Source organism: Aspergillus sclerotioniger (genome assembly GCF_003184525.1).
Source record: "Aspergillus sclerotioniger CBS 115572 chromosome Unknown BO94scaffold_4, whole genome shotgun sequence".
Taxonomy (NCBI): Eukaryota; Fungi; Ascomycota; class Eurotiomycetes; order Eurotiales; family Aspergillaceae; genus Aspergillus; species Aspergillus sclerotioniger.
The window spans coordinates 996,494-1,010,673 of record NW_020290994.1 but is presented as its reverse complement, the minus strand read 5'-3'; the positions used below and the strand labels follow the sequence as shown (position 1 = coordinate 1,010,673).

Sequence of the window (14,180 nt, the reverse complement as noted above, 5' to 3'; positions counted from 1 at the left end):
TTCGGCACCTATATAATATCTGATATCCCCTAACTCCAATGTAGCCTCGTGATGCCGTACCGTCAACGCCTGGAAATGCAACAAACTCCTCATAATGATATGCCAAGTAGACATAGTAGCAATGAATAGACTCGCAACTTCTATCTGCGTCTGGCGCTACTCGCCATAGGCTCAAACCCATCACTATCATCGTCGATATCACTGATGACACTATTATATCTTGTGGCACGCGTAGATCTAGTACCCGCCGTGCCTCGCACGCTGCTCTGAGAGCCCACGAAATTCAGTGTCGTTTGTGTTTGCGTTTGCTTTCCCCTCGCTCGGCGCGTAGCCGGTGCGGGTCCGATGGTATTCGATGAAGGTGCAGGAGATGGGGCCTTGCGGCGCTGGCTGATGGTGCTTGATCCCTTTGAAGGTGGTGCTGCTGCTCTACGGGATCTGGTGGTGGGTTGCTTGACGAAGAGGGCTTGGGAATCGTCGTCATCGTCGTCTTCTTCCTCTTCGTCTATGTTGGGGAGGGCGGCGGCGGCGGCGGCGTCGTCGTCATCATCATCGTCTACCATGATGACATCGTCATCTTCATCTTCGTCATCCGAGACGGTGCGGCGTTTGCGGCCTTTAGCGGTGGTGGTCTTTACCGGTGTGGCTTTCTTTGCGGTAGTGGAGGCTGCCTTCGTGGTGGCGGTCTTACGCGTGCTGGTGGCAGTGGTAGTAGCTCTACCACCACGGCCTCGGCCCCGACCACGCGTGGATGTTGTTCGAGTGGTGGGCTCAGTACCATCCTCGCCAGCCACTTCTTCGTTGGGGTCACCGTCCTCGTTGTCGGAGTGAATGAGGGCACCCGGCTGGTCCTCCCAGACGCCATCAAACTCGGTGTCCCAGCCATCGGGCTTCGGCTTGAATCGCTTCTTGCCCCGTGTTCGTTTCTTGATGCCACGAGAGAACATGTCTTCCATTTGGGAGCGATATTTATCCATGGCCTTTTGTAACGAGCTCTCAGCAGCTTCTTCTTCGTCTATGTCGTTGTCGCGGTCTAGAGCCATCAAGTGCTTGATTTGGCTCTCGAGTGACTCGTTGACGAACATTTCCAGAGCGTGTTTGTCATCCTTGTCGATGAACTGGGCTACTGCGTCGCCGAACGAGTTCTGTGGGAGAATAGTCAGGGACTGCGCGGAGAGGAAATCGCGCACCAACTGTTCGACCTTGACGGTGTCCAGAGCAGAGAGATGGGAAACAGCCGTCTCGTCAAGGTCATTGTCCGCATCCTTGTTTCGTGTGCTGGCGGTCTTCTTCTTGCGGTAGAATTGGACAACGTCGTTTACGTTAGCCACCTTGCCTACGAAACGGTTCGAGAACCGCTGCGGGTTTTCGCAGTCATAGGTGCCTCCATCCGGGATGGAGGTTTCGACGCGCAGTCGCACCAGAGGTAGCGGGACTTCTAGCTCTTCATTCTCGGCGTTCTCGGCATTCTCATCCTGCGATTCCAGCCATTCCGCTTTTGCTTCTTCGATGAGCTCCTCGACGATCGACATGAGGAAGCGAGTGACTTCCGTGCGGTTGTTCTCCTTGCGGGCCATCTTCTGTGCACCTTTCTCTTCGGAAAGAACGATTTCACGCATAGCAAAAGGACGAACGGACTTTAGTCGAATGGGCTCACATTTGAATTCCCGGCCTGTGACGCTGAGAATTGCGACATGTTTGGCCACTGCTTCGCCGGGGACCAATGAGGTCGCGACTGACGAACCCGGCTGCATGACATGAAACTTGGTCTCAGGATTCATTCGAGGATTGATTAGGCATTCGTGTTCGTGGCCCCAGATGACGAGATCTAGAAATTCGGGCAGGAAATTCTCGGGCAGATAACCGGTTTCGGTGTGTGCGTAGTGATTCTGATGGACACAGATCAAGTTGAACCAGTCTTCTTTCTGGATCGAGGGCTGGTAGAACTTGACCTTGTTGTCTCGAAAGGTGCGGAATAAGCGCTCATCACGGACGTTGCTCATGCCATAGAGGGCAAGCTTGGTGCGCCCTTTCTGAAGCAAGACGGGCCTAATCTGGATATTATCCGACTCAGGCGTCCGTCCGTAGTAATTGAGCAAACCTGATACCTGAAGAAGGTCGAGCGCGGCCAGATGCCCTTCCCCGGACGGGTCATCGTGATTCCCATGGATCGAAAAGATGGGGATGGCCACGTTGATATCCAAGTCCTCGTAATTGACGTGGTTAAATGCGCCCTGGAAGTTTTCGCTAGCATCGCTGAGCATCTCCAGCTCGCAGGGCTTATCGCCCAAACAGTTCATGCGGATGGAGCGCATCACTTGGTACATGGACTTCCGCGACGGTTTGTTCTCATGGAACAGGTCACCTGCCAGAAGCACCATGTCCACATCGTGTTCCTTAGCCAGGCACATCACTTCATGAAAGCTTTTCCAGCTGTCGTCCCCGCGGATGGGGTCCCGTTCATTGTATCCGACATGATTGTCGGTTGAGACGAGGATGCGGATCGTTTCCGCGTCTGGATCCATCAGCAACGAATTCTTCACGGGCAGTGATTTGGGGGATTTACTCACCACCTAGATTGGGCATGTCGCTACGATCGAGTATGCATCAATGTCAAGGGTTAAAGGGAAGAGAGAAAAAGACAGAAGGTGGGGTATAAAAGTAGGAGTATTGCGGGCGACTAGATACTGGTAAGTAGCCGGCAGGCTACCGTGAAGGAATGCTGCCTGGAAACACGATCGATCGACGGCCGTCATCAACCCACTAAGGTCAAGCCCGGAGATCCAGCAGCACAGGAGGATGAAGTGTAGCAGTACTATGGAGTAGTGTAGCGTCGTATAGTCCAGTCCGTAAATGAGAAAAGGCATTTCGCGCCTCATCCGCGACGGCGCGTGAGCACGTGACGGGCACGCGCCGGGATGGCGGCCTCTGATTCATCGCCGCCCCCTCCGATCCCCTCGTTCTCTCTTCCGTCTTCTCGTCGTCGGATCTCCGGACTGTCTTCGTCCTCCCCTTCGCTTGTGACTCTTGTCCCCCCTTCACCTCTTGTCCCTCCCTCACGTCCCCGGTGTCCTACCTCGCATCGCATCGCATCGCATCGCATCGCATCCCACGTTTCCCTTCGTCCATCCCTCGCCACCCCGTTTTCTTTCCGACTGATCCAGAATTCGTCCCTGGTTCAGTCGCCTCCATCATCCCAGTTACCCCGCGAGACTCTTTTATGCAATCCGAGCCTACTGCAGTTTTCGACCGCTCGCCTTTGCTAGACCCGCCGTCAGAAGTGTTCCTTGATTCTACCCAGCATGGAAATGATTCGCATGGTGAGCACCGAGTCTCTGGGCTTCGGTATCAGGAGCCCGGGGACTCTAGTGGCGGTTTTGACTCATCCGCGGTCGGCCAGCACTCGCCCTTGAAGGCCACGGACCCTGCGCCGGTGGTCGACCCCGTTAGTCAATATGAGAATGCGATCGCTCAATCCGCACGAAAAGAGGAGGAAGTTAAATTCAGGGTGAAGCCGTCACCCATCTATCTGGGCGTGTCCCTAGATGCTTTCCCGAATGGTATGTCGCCCCATTCTCCAGGCCCTGAATGACAGTCTAATGAACTCAATCCGGCAGAGGTGCTGACGCACATCCTTTCGCATCTACCCCCGCCTTCGCTGTCGTCGACGGCCTTGGTGTCTCGTCGGTTTCACAGTCTGGTCACTACGCCCCATGCGTGGAGAATTGCCTTCTCGCGCTACTTCCCCGGCCCCTATACAGTGGAGGATGGCGCATGGCTCTCTGCAGCAAACCCGGCGGAAAGAGTGACATCCGACAAGCGGTATTTCTCTAGGCTGACTGCGCTGGCTTCCTGGAGAAGTGAATACATCCTGAGAACCCGCTTGCTGAGATCACTCTCAAGAGGCAAGCCGGCGGACTTCGAGCCTTCCAAGAAAACCGGTACGGTGCGATCAGCTAGCGTCCGTAATGGCAGTGCGGTAGTCACCTATACTTCCCAGCTTCTGTATCCTGTCAGCCACCTACACGGGTCGTTCGGAACAGAAGTCACGAAGAAGGAGCCTCTTTTCATCCATGGCGCTTCCGAGCAAGGGTTTGCGTCGGCTAGCGACCCCTCATCGGTCAAGGTTGGTACATGGGGACTGTCTGACCACCAGTTCTTCCGACACTTTTCAGACTTGTTCCCTGGAGATGCTGAGTATGGCTTGGGCTCCGGTGAACATGTTGGTGCTCCCAATCGCATGGATGTCAGCCAGCCTTATGGTATGATCTATGGCGAGGCTTGCCCTCAGGGGCGTAGCTATTTCATCTCGACTACTGAACAACGCGGGAGATTTCTAGGCGTCGCGGATTCCAGTTCCCAGCCTCGTCTGGGTATCCCTGCGCTCAACATGATCGCAACCGGTGTCACCGCGGTATGGATCGCCAAATCCTCCAATATTCTCAAGATGACTGGCGGTCTGATCGCAATGTTGTCTGGCTCTTCTACTGGAGTTCTCACAGCATATGCCCTCGGCCCTCATCCTACCTATGAAAAACGGTACGAGAGAGGCCAAGTGACTGCGAAATGGGTCCTGTGTCCAGGCGTCCCCATCATCGCCATTGCGGTCGATGATAGCTACTCCCCCAAACGTCATTCCCGGCGGCGAATCTGGGCGACAGTCCTAAATACTTTGGGAGAGGTCTTCTACTTATCTGATATCCCACGGCAGCCTGATGTGCCTTCCACTAAATTGACTGCCGAGGAGTATGAGCAGCTGGCGTGGAAGGCAGGCAGGAGTGTCCGTTGGGAGCTTGTCGAGTTGAGCAGACGGATGGCGCGACCGGATCCGTTCAACCGTGACCTTGTCGATGGCAGCTACAGCCCTCGATCGTCATCGGATGCAATGAAACTTAACGAGGACCAGATAGCCGCAGAGACAAAGGAGATCGAGCGATTCCTATCTTTCAAGCCGAAGCATTTTAAAAAGGTTTGTGAGGGCTGGGATATGCGGCGCGAACTGAAAGTCGACTTTGCTGGAGACGATGGTCTTGGAGCCGGCGAGGCAGTCCTTGTGGTTTCCCGGGGCATGGGGGATGATGACAAGGCTTCGATCCGAAGGTACACGAGGACGTTGTCGAAGCATGATCCGGCGACGGCTAATCATGGTTACGCTGATAACATGCCTGTACCTTCTATTTTCGGTGGACCTGTCAAGTTTCCTCTCCTGCCCTCGGTGAGCAGCTCAAGCAGTGTGCCTTCATCCCGCGCTTCCAGCCGCGTCAGTGAGACTGTCTGTTCAATCACCAACACCGAATGGCGCATCACTGATTTCGACTTCGGTGACCGGAAATCGGTCCAGATTACTGCCAGCGCACTAGACCTCTCGACCTATGCTCTATTGACAACTGATGAGGATCCTCTCATCGGCATGTCAGGTAGTTCTGCCCTCTCTTCGGAAATGTCTTCCCCGCTCCCACATATGAAGCAACCCCCTGGTAATGCAGAAGTCCCTGGTCAGCGGGGACGTTACATGGCCGTGGGCACCGCTGCGGGAATGGTTTTAGTTTGGGACATCCGTTCGCCAACGTCCAAGAATCCTGAAGTCATCAATTCTGTTTCGCCTGTTCGAATCATTCAGACGGAATCGCCTCAGGTCTCTTGCGTGGCTTTGACGTCGCTGTACGTAGTTCATGGTGGAAACGATGGACTTGTCCAGGCTTGGGATCCTCTCGCCTCCTCGACCCGACCGATCCGGACCATCAATTCGCGCTTCTCGACTCGCGCCCGCCGTCGGCTTGTTCAAGCTGAAGCTTCCGTTCATGGTATCGGTAATAACTACTATGCCACGGGCGCTGTCTGCCTTGACCCGGATCCGACCGTCCTACGAGGAATGGTCGCTTTGGGAACGCACTTACGTTACTGGTCCTACAGCTCCTCCGCCGCTGATCAATACAAATCTAGCAAGCGCCGGCTTCGTCGCGGCCCCCGAGGCAGCAACGCTACCCCCGAGGGCCAACGATTCAGCACTAGCGGCCGCGGCGCACTAAAAGACTTCATCGAGGACGAGAAGATCGAAATGGACCGCCAGAAAGTTGCCGACGCGAAGGAGCGCGCCCATCTTAGCCACCGCTTTGGCGTCGATCTCCTAGGCCCAGACATTGACGAAGACCAGCTTCTCGCGTACGCGCAACTCCTAAGCGAAGAGGCTTACTCCAGCGAAGCAGTGAAGCGCAGCGAAGTAGTCGAGTGCTCAGTAATGAGCACCTCGCCCAGCGACACCATCGGCCCGAACGACAGCTCCGTCGCACCAGATGAGCTATCTTCTGCATCATCTCCCTACGAAGACTTCGCAGACGACGACCTCGAGCCAGATATCGCCGAGGCCATCCGTCTTAGTCTGCTCAACGAGAAACCCACCGCTGCCTCGGGCACCGGTTCCTTCGACCCGCCATCCCCATCCGGCCCAGCCGTTGCGGAAAGCAGTCGACAGCAAGAGGTCGATGATCTCGAGTTCGCAATCCAGCTCAGCCTCGCCGAGGCAAAGAGTCAGAATCAGTCGGTCGAACCCACAGAGGAGTTCCCAGCGCTCTCAGAACGGTCCCGGTCTCCAGCGAAAGAAGATAAGGGCAAGGGTAGAGCTTTGTGAATGATAGACTCTGTGATTTTGTTGATACTATGTTTTTGTATTGTACTGTGGTTTTAAATTTAATGTATTTTCACGTCGATACTAGTATTTGGTCACGTATTGTATGGAATGCGCTGTGTCAGCCATTTGTTGGCTATCTTGATGTGAAATATGCCCAGTGTTTTATGTTGCACGAAACTTGCACATGCCGGGGTGTAGATTATATGACGTCATTTTGTGATTGGATAACAGGGACGGAATGTGATTGGGTCACCTGACTTAAATACATGCGGTATGATTTCAGGTTTGATTACGACATGAGCTGCATGCAAAATCCATCAGCACGATTCAGATACAGCGAAGAAATTTATTAGACGTCATCGAAATCATATCCCGAGTCAAACTGCCCACTGCCACTTGGCTCTATTCAGGGACCTCACTCTATACACGTGGAACAAACACCAATCTTGGAATAATGGTCATGGTCATAATGGGCAAGAACAGGTTCGCCGGGAACAGGATGGGATGAAATCGATCAAAAAGAGGTAATCCAGAAGGTAAAGCGAGAAGATGTCTAAGACAAGTGAAATTACAACATGAAGACGGCAAACAGAGTGGCTCCCGTCAGCAGACCCATGAAGGAAGCAGACAGGTGACCGGCGGTGGCACCGCTCACCGAGCTGGCCGCGGAGCTAGACGCAGAGGCAGACGCGGAGGCAGAGGCAGAAGCAGAGGCAGAGGCAGAGGCAGAGCCGGAGCTGGAGCTGGAGTTCGAGGTGCTGCTCACGAGCGAAGTCGAGTTGTTGGGGGTGTTGGACTCGTCGCTGGACAGGACCTTGTACTTGACGTCCGAGACCTTGTTGCCGTTGTAGTCGTAGATGGTCTGGGGGATGGCGGTGGACGAGACGGAGACGAGCGTGCCAGCGGTGACATTGGTGTAGCCGCTCTTGATCCAGTCCGCAACCTTGGAGGGGCGGGTCGGCAGGTCCCAAGAGTTCAGGAAGGTCGAGTTCGTGATCAGGGAGGCGCTGCAGGTCACCGGCTCCTGGGAGGTCTGGGTCGAGTTGGAGGACTCAATGCTAGTCATATCCACCTTAGCGAACTGCTCCGTCAGGTACTCGTAGTCGCGGAGCAGAGTGGCAGTGTCGCTGCTGTTGATGGCAACGAGACCGTAGTCGTTGGCCTCTTGGGTCCACTCGTAGACCAGACCACCGGAGAAGACCTGGTCCATCTCCTTGCCGTAAAGGGCCTGCACCTCAGTGAAGGTACGGGGCATGACCGAGTTGCAACCATACTCGGAGAAGAAAACGGGCAAGGTGGTATTCGAGAAGTCATCGGTCAGGACGTCGTATCCGGAAGTAGTGTAGGAAGAATCACCACACCACGAGTACGAGTTGAGGCCAAAGAAATCGGAACGAGAGCTGGTCGAGTTCTCCATGTTGCACATGAAATAGTCCAGGGTGTCGAGCAGAATGGGACGCACATCAGCAGCGGAGTAACCCACGGGAATGGACCGGTTCGCGTTGGCGGAGATGTAATCCTTCATGTCACGCACGACGGCCTGGGTAGGGAATCAACATACCATCTTCCACAAGGCACCCCAATGGGACATTGGAAAACTTACACGAACGTACGCAGGGGCCTCGTAGACACTCTGCTCGTTGATCACCTCGTTACCGGCGAAGAAACCCAGAGTGTTGGGGAAGTTCTTGAAGGACTCGATGACACCGAAAACCTGCTCGAAATAGACGGAGTTGTAGGTGCTCTCCGGGTCGGTGCGGTCGAGCGAGCCGCCAGAGAGAGGCGAGTTCACGTCGAGGATCATGTAGATACCGGCTCCGTTGAAGACGGAGGCACACTTGCTGTGATCGACGTTGGGAGACAGGTTGTACACACGGATGGTGTTGACCTGAACGGCACGACGGTTAGAGGGATTGCGCGAGAGATCTATCTAGTAAGACGGGGAGACCTACACCCAGGCTCTGCATGAGGGCAGCATCACGCAAGCAGGCATCGGCGTCGCCCAGGGGATCTTCGGTGGAACTGAAGCCGGAGGAGCCACCGGGCTGGTAGCTGTTGCGCGAAGCGAACACAGTCAATATTCGATATTCCGCGTCGATATCGGCAGATGAAGGCTTACTCGACACCCAAGATCTGGAAGCGGTCTCCGGTCTTGCTGTTGACAAAATCCATGCCCTTGACCTCAATGGGGGTCACGGCATTGGCGGTGGTCGCAAAGGCGCAAGCCGCGGCGAACAGTTGAGCGTAAGTCTGCGCCAGTTAGCCCAATGGGGGATCTATCTATAAGCTGACCGCGAGGGCACTCACGGGAACCATCTTGAATGGAGGAGCGACACAGTCTGAAGTATGAAACGAAAGGATGGAGTCTTCCACAGGAAGATCCGAGTGGGATTGATAAGGGCTAAAGGAGTGACGGAGGATGAAAACCCTCAAAAGCAAGGCAATGAACGACGGAAAGCGCGGGGGATGCTGGACTGGCAGGCACGAGGGAACCAAAAGGCCGGGTGAGACATGGCAGGCGAGACATGGTATAAAAAACCAGGCAAGGACATGCCCAGGACTCCAGGAGACCCTCCGGGACCAACAGGAGAAGCGTGAGAAGAGGGCAATCTCCCTGCGATTCGAGATTGATTGCCGGCCAGCAACAAGTGGAGGCTGCTAGTCGCGCCTAATCCCCATAGCGCCTTGTCGCTCCCCAGTTGGCCGGCCGTCATTGGCCTGTCGCGGCCCCATCTGCACGACGGCGGCCTCAGATCAAGGCACCCCAAGGGTTCCAACTTCCAACCCAACAGGCTAACAGCAAGCCCGGTGATCGCGCTGACTTTGCTGGCCCCCGAGACCCTGCAACACCCGCGCCCCAAATGAAGGAGGGTGACCCGATTACGCATGCCCTCGTTTAAATTCGGGGCGGCTTTGATGACTAGATCCGTGCACCACCGCCAGCAATGACGATCACCATCATTCGGCATTCGGCATTCCGCTGTCGCATTCACTTTCAACAAATCGTCGTTTTCTGTCGGTGTGACCTATTCACTACCGACTCCTACTTCTTCGCATGTCTAAGAATACATACCCAGGATTCCATTCCATCGGGGGGATGGGCAAGGGAAAAAGATATTACCGGCCCCAGAGACTCGGATCATCGGCCGTCCGTTCAAGCCCGGAAAGAAAAGGAAGAACCCAGGGGAAAAGAGAGAAAAACAGTCATGGCGCCGAGAAATTCCAACAATGTCCGACATGTCGGCGGTCAAGACACAATGCACATATACAGGGAAGTCTGGAAGGTAAGGGGGGGAAAGTACACGAGTAGCGGAGATGGGATGGGCGTGACAAGATGGTGGATGGGGCTTTCACACCAGTCCATCTTGACAGAGGACCAGGCCACGGCCCAGCGTGAACCGGATATTATAAGAGACACACGTTCAAGGCCAAGGTTTTGATGCGGAAGGGTACGGGTGGGTGAACGAAGCAGGAGGGAGAGCTGGGCCGGGGTTGCAAGTCATGTTGGAATTTACTCAACACCATGGCTCTCGGCGGGGGCACCCTCGCCAGTGAACGAGCCCAGCTTCAAGCCAGCGTCCAGAGCGACCATCTCGGCCAGGATCTCCAGCACTTCCTTGGGCACCGTCTTGTCGTAGATCGAGATGAGGTCCTTGGGCTGGGGATAGACCTTCAGGGCCTTGTAGAAGCACAGAGCAGATTCAATCGGGTCTGTAGCGCGGTTGGTACGTGTACCGCCAATGGGTGAATACTGAAGGGAGGGATGGGGACCGGGGGAAGCGTGTCCGAGCAAGCGCGTCACGGCGGGAGACACATACCTTCGCCAGTGAGAGCCTCTCCCTGAGCGACTTGGCTCATGAAGTAAGACTCCTTGTCCTCAAGGTCCGTGGGGAAACCCTCATCCTTGGCCTGCTGCACGACCTTCTTGATGACCTCGCGCTGCATGGCACCGTGAGCCTCAGCCTCCTCCTTGACAGCCCTTTCCATCCGGCGGTTGTTCCGCTTGAGAGCTTTGCGGAACTCGGGATCGGTCTGTCTCTTGTGATCAAAGTAGACGGCGTAGGCTATGTAGAGCACGAAAGGCGATCAGCATATCAGCATTGATAACCTCGGGATGTGGTTCCGTGGATGGCCTGGTTGGTCCTTACCCAGAAGGCCGGTGACGATTGTGCCGGCAGTTGCGGCCACCAAGGTCGACGTCCTCATGATGAATGGATGGAAGGATGTGAAAGGGGAAAGGTGGAAGGTATGGAATCAAGAACCAGGCGAGGAGGGGGAGAAACGGAAAGAAAGTCCGGAACTGGTCTGGGGAAGAGGGAGATGGAGCTGAAGCAGACAAGACCAGCAGACAGAAAGATGACGGCGATTCTTTTGCTGCCCGGATAATTTTGCCGGGATCATCGTTGTTCCGTCTCGGGTTTCTGTCCCGCTTGAGCCTGTGCTCTCTGCATACTCTCCTCTATACATACATTCCTCCCCTTCCTACCCCCAATTTCCCCTCTCAGATTGCAGGCTCAATCTTATATCTCATTGATTGCTCCCCCTCGTCATGGAAAGCCGTGGCTTGACCCTCCGGAGTAAGTCGCGCCGCCCCCGGCCCCAGATCAGTGCTCCGCAACCCATCTCCGGCCCTCTGCCGACCACCAACGGCAGTAAGGGTGTCGCTGCCCCTCCTGGTCAGATTACTGCCTCTCCCAGCTCGACTTCTCTGGAACGGGGCCCTCCAAAGGATGCGACATCTGATCTAGTCAAGCGCCGATATTCCACCCGTTTCAACCAGATCCCAGACTTCGATGCCAGCGCCCCGCCGGTGCCGGGCCTGCCCAAGGCACCAGCCACGTATGGCGGCCTCAGCCCACCCGAGACGAGTCGGAGACCATCCACGGAGTCTTCCGCCCCCCCCAAGGTTGATTTGAATGCCCTCCGGGATCCTAGCCTTCCTGTCGATAAGTGTAAGTGCCGCTCAAGATCGTTCCCGTGCTTCCCGTCCCCCGGGTGCTAACGTGGCACCAACCCGTCCCAGACGTCGCCAACCTACTCGCCAATGCCTCGGAAGAAGAGATCGAGGAGTACCAGAAGAGTCTCCGGAAGGTCAAGAACCGCACATCAACCGATCTGCAGCAGAATGTGTATCAAAACCGCACCCAATTCATCAAGATCAGTAAAGAGGCGGAGAAGCTCAAAGGAGAAATGCGCACCCTCCGCACTCTGATGGCGGAGCTCACCACTGCGCTCGGACAGACCACCGTTGGCAACACCCCGAACCCCATGTCCCCCACCATCGACGAATACATGCCCAAGCGCAATGCCAACCGCAGCTCCGTGGCCAATCTGGAGAGCATGTGGAACGTCCAGCTTCAAACCCTCTGGAAAACGGTAGAAGGCTCCCAGAAGTTCCTTCCTGTGGCTCCCGGCCGACATATCGTGATGGAGACAGGGCATTGGGTTGAGCTGGACTCGGCGACCTGGAAGCCCAGGCGACCAGTTCACATTGTGCTGCTGAACGACCACCTGTTAATAGCTGCAAAGAAGCGCAAGCGGGTGGATCAGAGCAGCCATCGCGGGCCGGTCCCCACCAAGCTAGTCGCGGAAGAGTGTTGGCCATTGCAAGACGTCGACATGATCGATCTCGGCGCCAATCTCAGCGCGGGGGCCGCTCGAGAAGAAGCCGAAGATCGCGGGATAGCGAATGCGATCAACGTCCGCGTGGGTGGGAAGCCGTTCACCTATCGTCATGACAAGCGGGACAGCTCGGCCAAGGGTGACCTGCTCGCAACTTTTCGGAAAACCGTCGAAGACCTCCGACGTACCCTCCGCTCGGAAACCGAGGCTGCCAGCAAATCCACCGAGTCATTCGGCTACTTGGGCGTCCGACGCCCCTCCTATTCTCCCAAGCCGGACCAGTACGACGGCGGTGAAAGCTCCCGTGACAAGCCGGAAGTGCGCATCGACGTGGATGGGAAGCAGCAGAATCTTCGTTGGGTCGACGGGCAGGTGGACGAGCTGGACATCGACATCGCTCTCCAACGGTTCGAGGAGGCCGTGGCCAACATCGAGCGGCTGCGCAAGCTTGCCAAGGGCCTGAAGGGCAATGCGGTCGCGCAGGACGTGATCAACGCGAAGGTTGACGAGCGCGCAGCCAGCCTGGCTGAGGTTCTCCTGCGATCGCTCGTGGACACGCACTCGTTCCCGGTGGCCACCAAAAATAGAGTCTCTTGGCTCACGCGTCTGGGCTTTGAATACCAAGCCCGGGAGGCTTATCTCAAGTCTCGCACGGAGGTCATCACCAAAAGAATCCGGTATGCGTCCCTCTTTGTTTCCATTGCCACGCTCAGTGACTAATTGCCTACAGCGCCTGCGTCTTCGAGGGCGATCTCCCTCTCTACATCTTCCAAATTTCCTACGTCTACTTCACTCTGATCAAGAACACCATCAGCATCTACCAACAGTGCTTCCCGCCGGTCATGTCCAGCGCCAGCATCCGCTGGGCGAAGCACCACCTTGACGGCTTCAACGCCCTGCTTACCCGCCAGCTCAGCAGTGTCCAACGCGGCACGACCGTCTGGCAGAAATGCATTGACATCGTGCGCGAACATGCCAATCTCCTGGCAGAGGTTGGCGTGGACTTCACGGACCTTGTAGCGAAAGACCTAGAGACCGGCGAGGAGTTCACCGAACGACCCCAGATGACCCGGTCCGAGTCCTTGATCTCCGGGTTAGCGGAGACGGCAGCGGCTGCTATGATCATTTAGAGAAGAGATGAGTGTATAATTTTCCCCTTGTCGTCTACGCATTTGGCGTCTCCTTTCCTACTTCATAGCCTCGGGAGGCTGTGAAGCTTTGCTCATATGTTGTTGCATCGTTCACAAATAGACATGGTCAATGCCCATGCCTATGCCCCATGTTTTCGCTCCAGCAATTTTCCAGCAAAGTCTGTTCGATATAGACTCGTTCCTTCAAGCCATAATCCAGAATGAACCGATGCTGTTCTTTTATTTCCTTCACTTTCTAGCTTTCTGTTTGTATTCATGCCCCATGCAATCTGAGTCCTGTAATGTACATTGCGCTAAATCAACCCACGACCAACCCATTGATGAAACCCGATAGATGCAACCAATATACATATAGGTATAATATTTGTGTATATATACTTATCAGATAAAATCCTCCTTTACGAGTTTCCCGGCAGTACGAGGAAAATCTCCGAAGTCGGCTGGAAGCCCAAAGCCGGAAGGCACGTGCGTGTGATCACGTGAATATAGCCGGGATGCTGGATGATGGCTGCAGGTGACCTGCAGGTCAGCAACTCCCCCTCTTCTCCCCATTCCACAGCTGTCAGACATTCTCTTACTAGCAGCACTTGACTCGCAGAGGAGCAGCTTGGCCAGTATCTATGTGACCGGCTCAGATCATGGCATCTATCCATGATCGTTACTACCTGGCATGAGCGACATCTGCCGTGTGATTTAGACAATTTGATCTTCATCAGACACATCCATGAAAAATCCCAGGCCGCTACCAGTCGCCAGCGGGACTGAGAGCGCAGCCGGAT

The 14,180-nt window shown here is 55.4% G+C and overlaps 5 protein-coding genes across 5 annotated transcripts; 2 read left to right on the top strand and 3 right to left on the bottom strand.

The window, feature by feature from the left end:
* Positions 1-2: 2 nt before the first annotated feature.
* BO94DRAFT_621169 (MRX complex nuclease subunit) lies at positions 3-2,826 on the bottom strand. The gene is made up of 2 exons (XM_025616981.1): positions 2,571-2,826; positions 3-2,515 (listed from the first exon to the last, which is right to left on the bottom strand). Exons 1-2 carry the CDS (start codon positions 2,584-2,586, stop codon positions 141-143), a joined length of 2,391 nt encoding a protein of 796 aa, XP_025471472.1. The 5' UTR covers positions 2,587-2,826; the 3' UTR covers positions 3-140.
* A 160-nt stretch (positions 2,827-2,986) lies between these two features.
* BO94DRAFT_572259 (F-box and WD domain protein) lies at positions 2,987-6,863 on the top strand. Its single transcript, XM_025614913.1, has 2 exons — positions 2,987-3,560; positions 3,618-6,863. Exons 1-2 carry the CDS (start codon positions 3,221-3,223, stop codon positions 6,626-6,628), a joined length of 3,351 nt encoding a protein of 1,116 aa, XP_025471471.1. The 5' UTR covers positions 2,987-3,220; the 3' UTR covers positions 6,629-6,863.
* A 49-nt stretch (positions 6,864-6,912) lies between these two features.
* On the bottom strand, positions 6,913-9,315 carry gel2 (1,3-beta-glucanosyltransferase gel2). Its single transcript, XM_025606636.1, has 5 exons — positions 8,936-9,315; positions 8,748-8,878; positions 8,581-8,680; positions 8,232-8,516; positions 6,913-8,168 (listed from the first exon to the last, which is right to left on the bottom strand). The coding sequence occupies exons 1-5, from the start codon at positions 8,942-8,944 to the stop codon at positions 7,197-7,199; spliced, it is 1,497 nt and encodes a 498-aa protein (XP_025471470.1). The 5' UTR covers positions 8,945-9,315; the 3' UTR covers positions 6,913-7,196.
* A 694-nt stretch (positions 9,316-10,009) lies between these two features.
* BO94DRAFT_282206 (TOM complex receptor protein TOM20) lies at positions 10,010-10,973 on the bottom strand. Its single transcript, XM_025606635.1, has 3 exons — positions 10,777-10,973; positions 10,447-10,692; positions 10,010-10,339 (listed from the first exon to the last, which is right to left on the bottom strand). The coding sequence occupies exons 1-3, from the start codon at positions 10,832-10,834 to the stop codon at positions 10,140-10,142; spliced, it is 504 nt and encodes a 167-aa protein (XP_025471469.1). The 5' UTR covers positions 10,835-10,973; the 3' UTR covers positions 10,010-10,139.
* A 140-nt stretch (positions 10,974-11,113) lies between these two features.
* Positions 11,114-13,738, top strand: BO94DRAFT_572256 (exocyst subunit EXO84). Its single transcript, XM_025614912.1, has 3 exons — positions 11,114-11,580; positions 11,652-12,927; positions 12,981-13,738. Exons 1-3 carry the CDS (start codon positions 11,178-11,180, stop codon positions 13,378-13,380), a joined length of 2,079 nt encoding a protein of 692 aa, XP_025471468.1. The 5' UTR covers positions 11,114-11,177; the 3' UTR covers positions 13,381-13,738.
* The last annotated feature ends 442 nt before the right edge of the window (positions 13,739-14,180 follow it).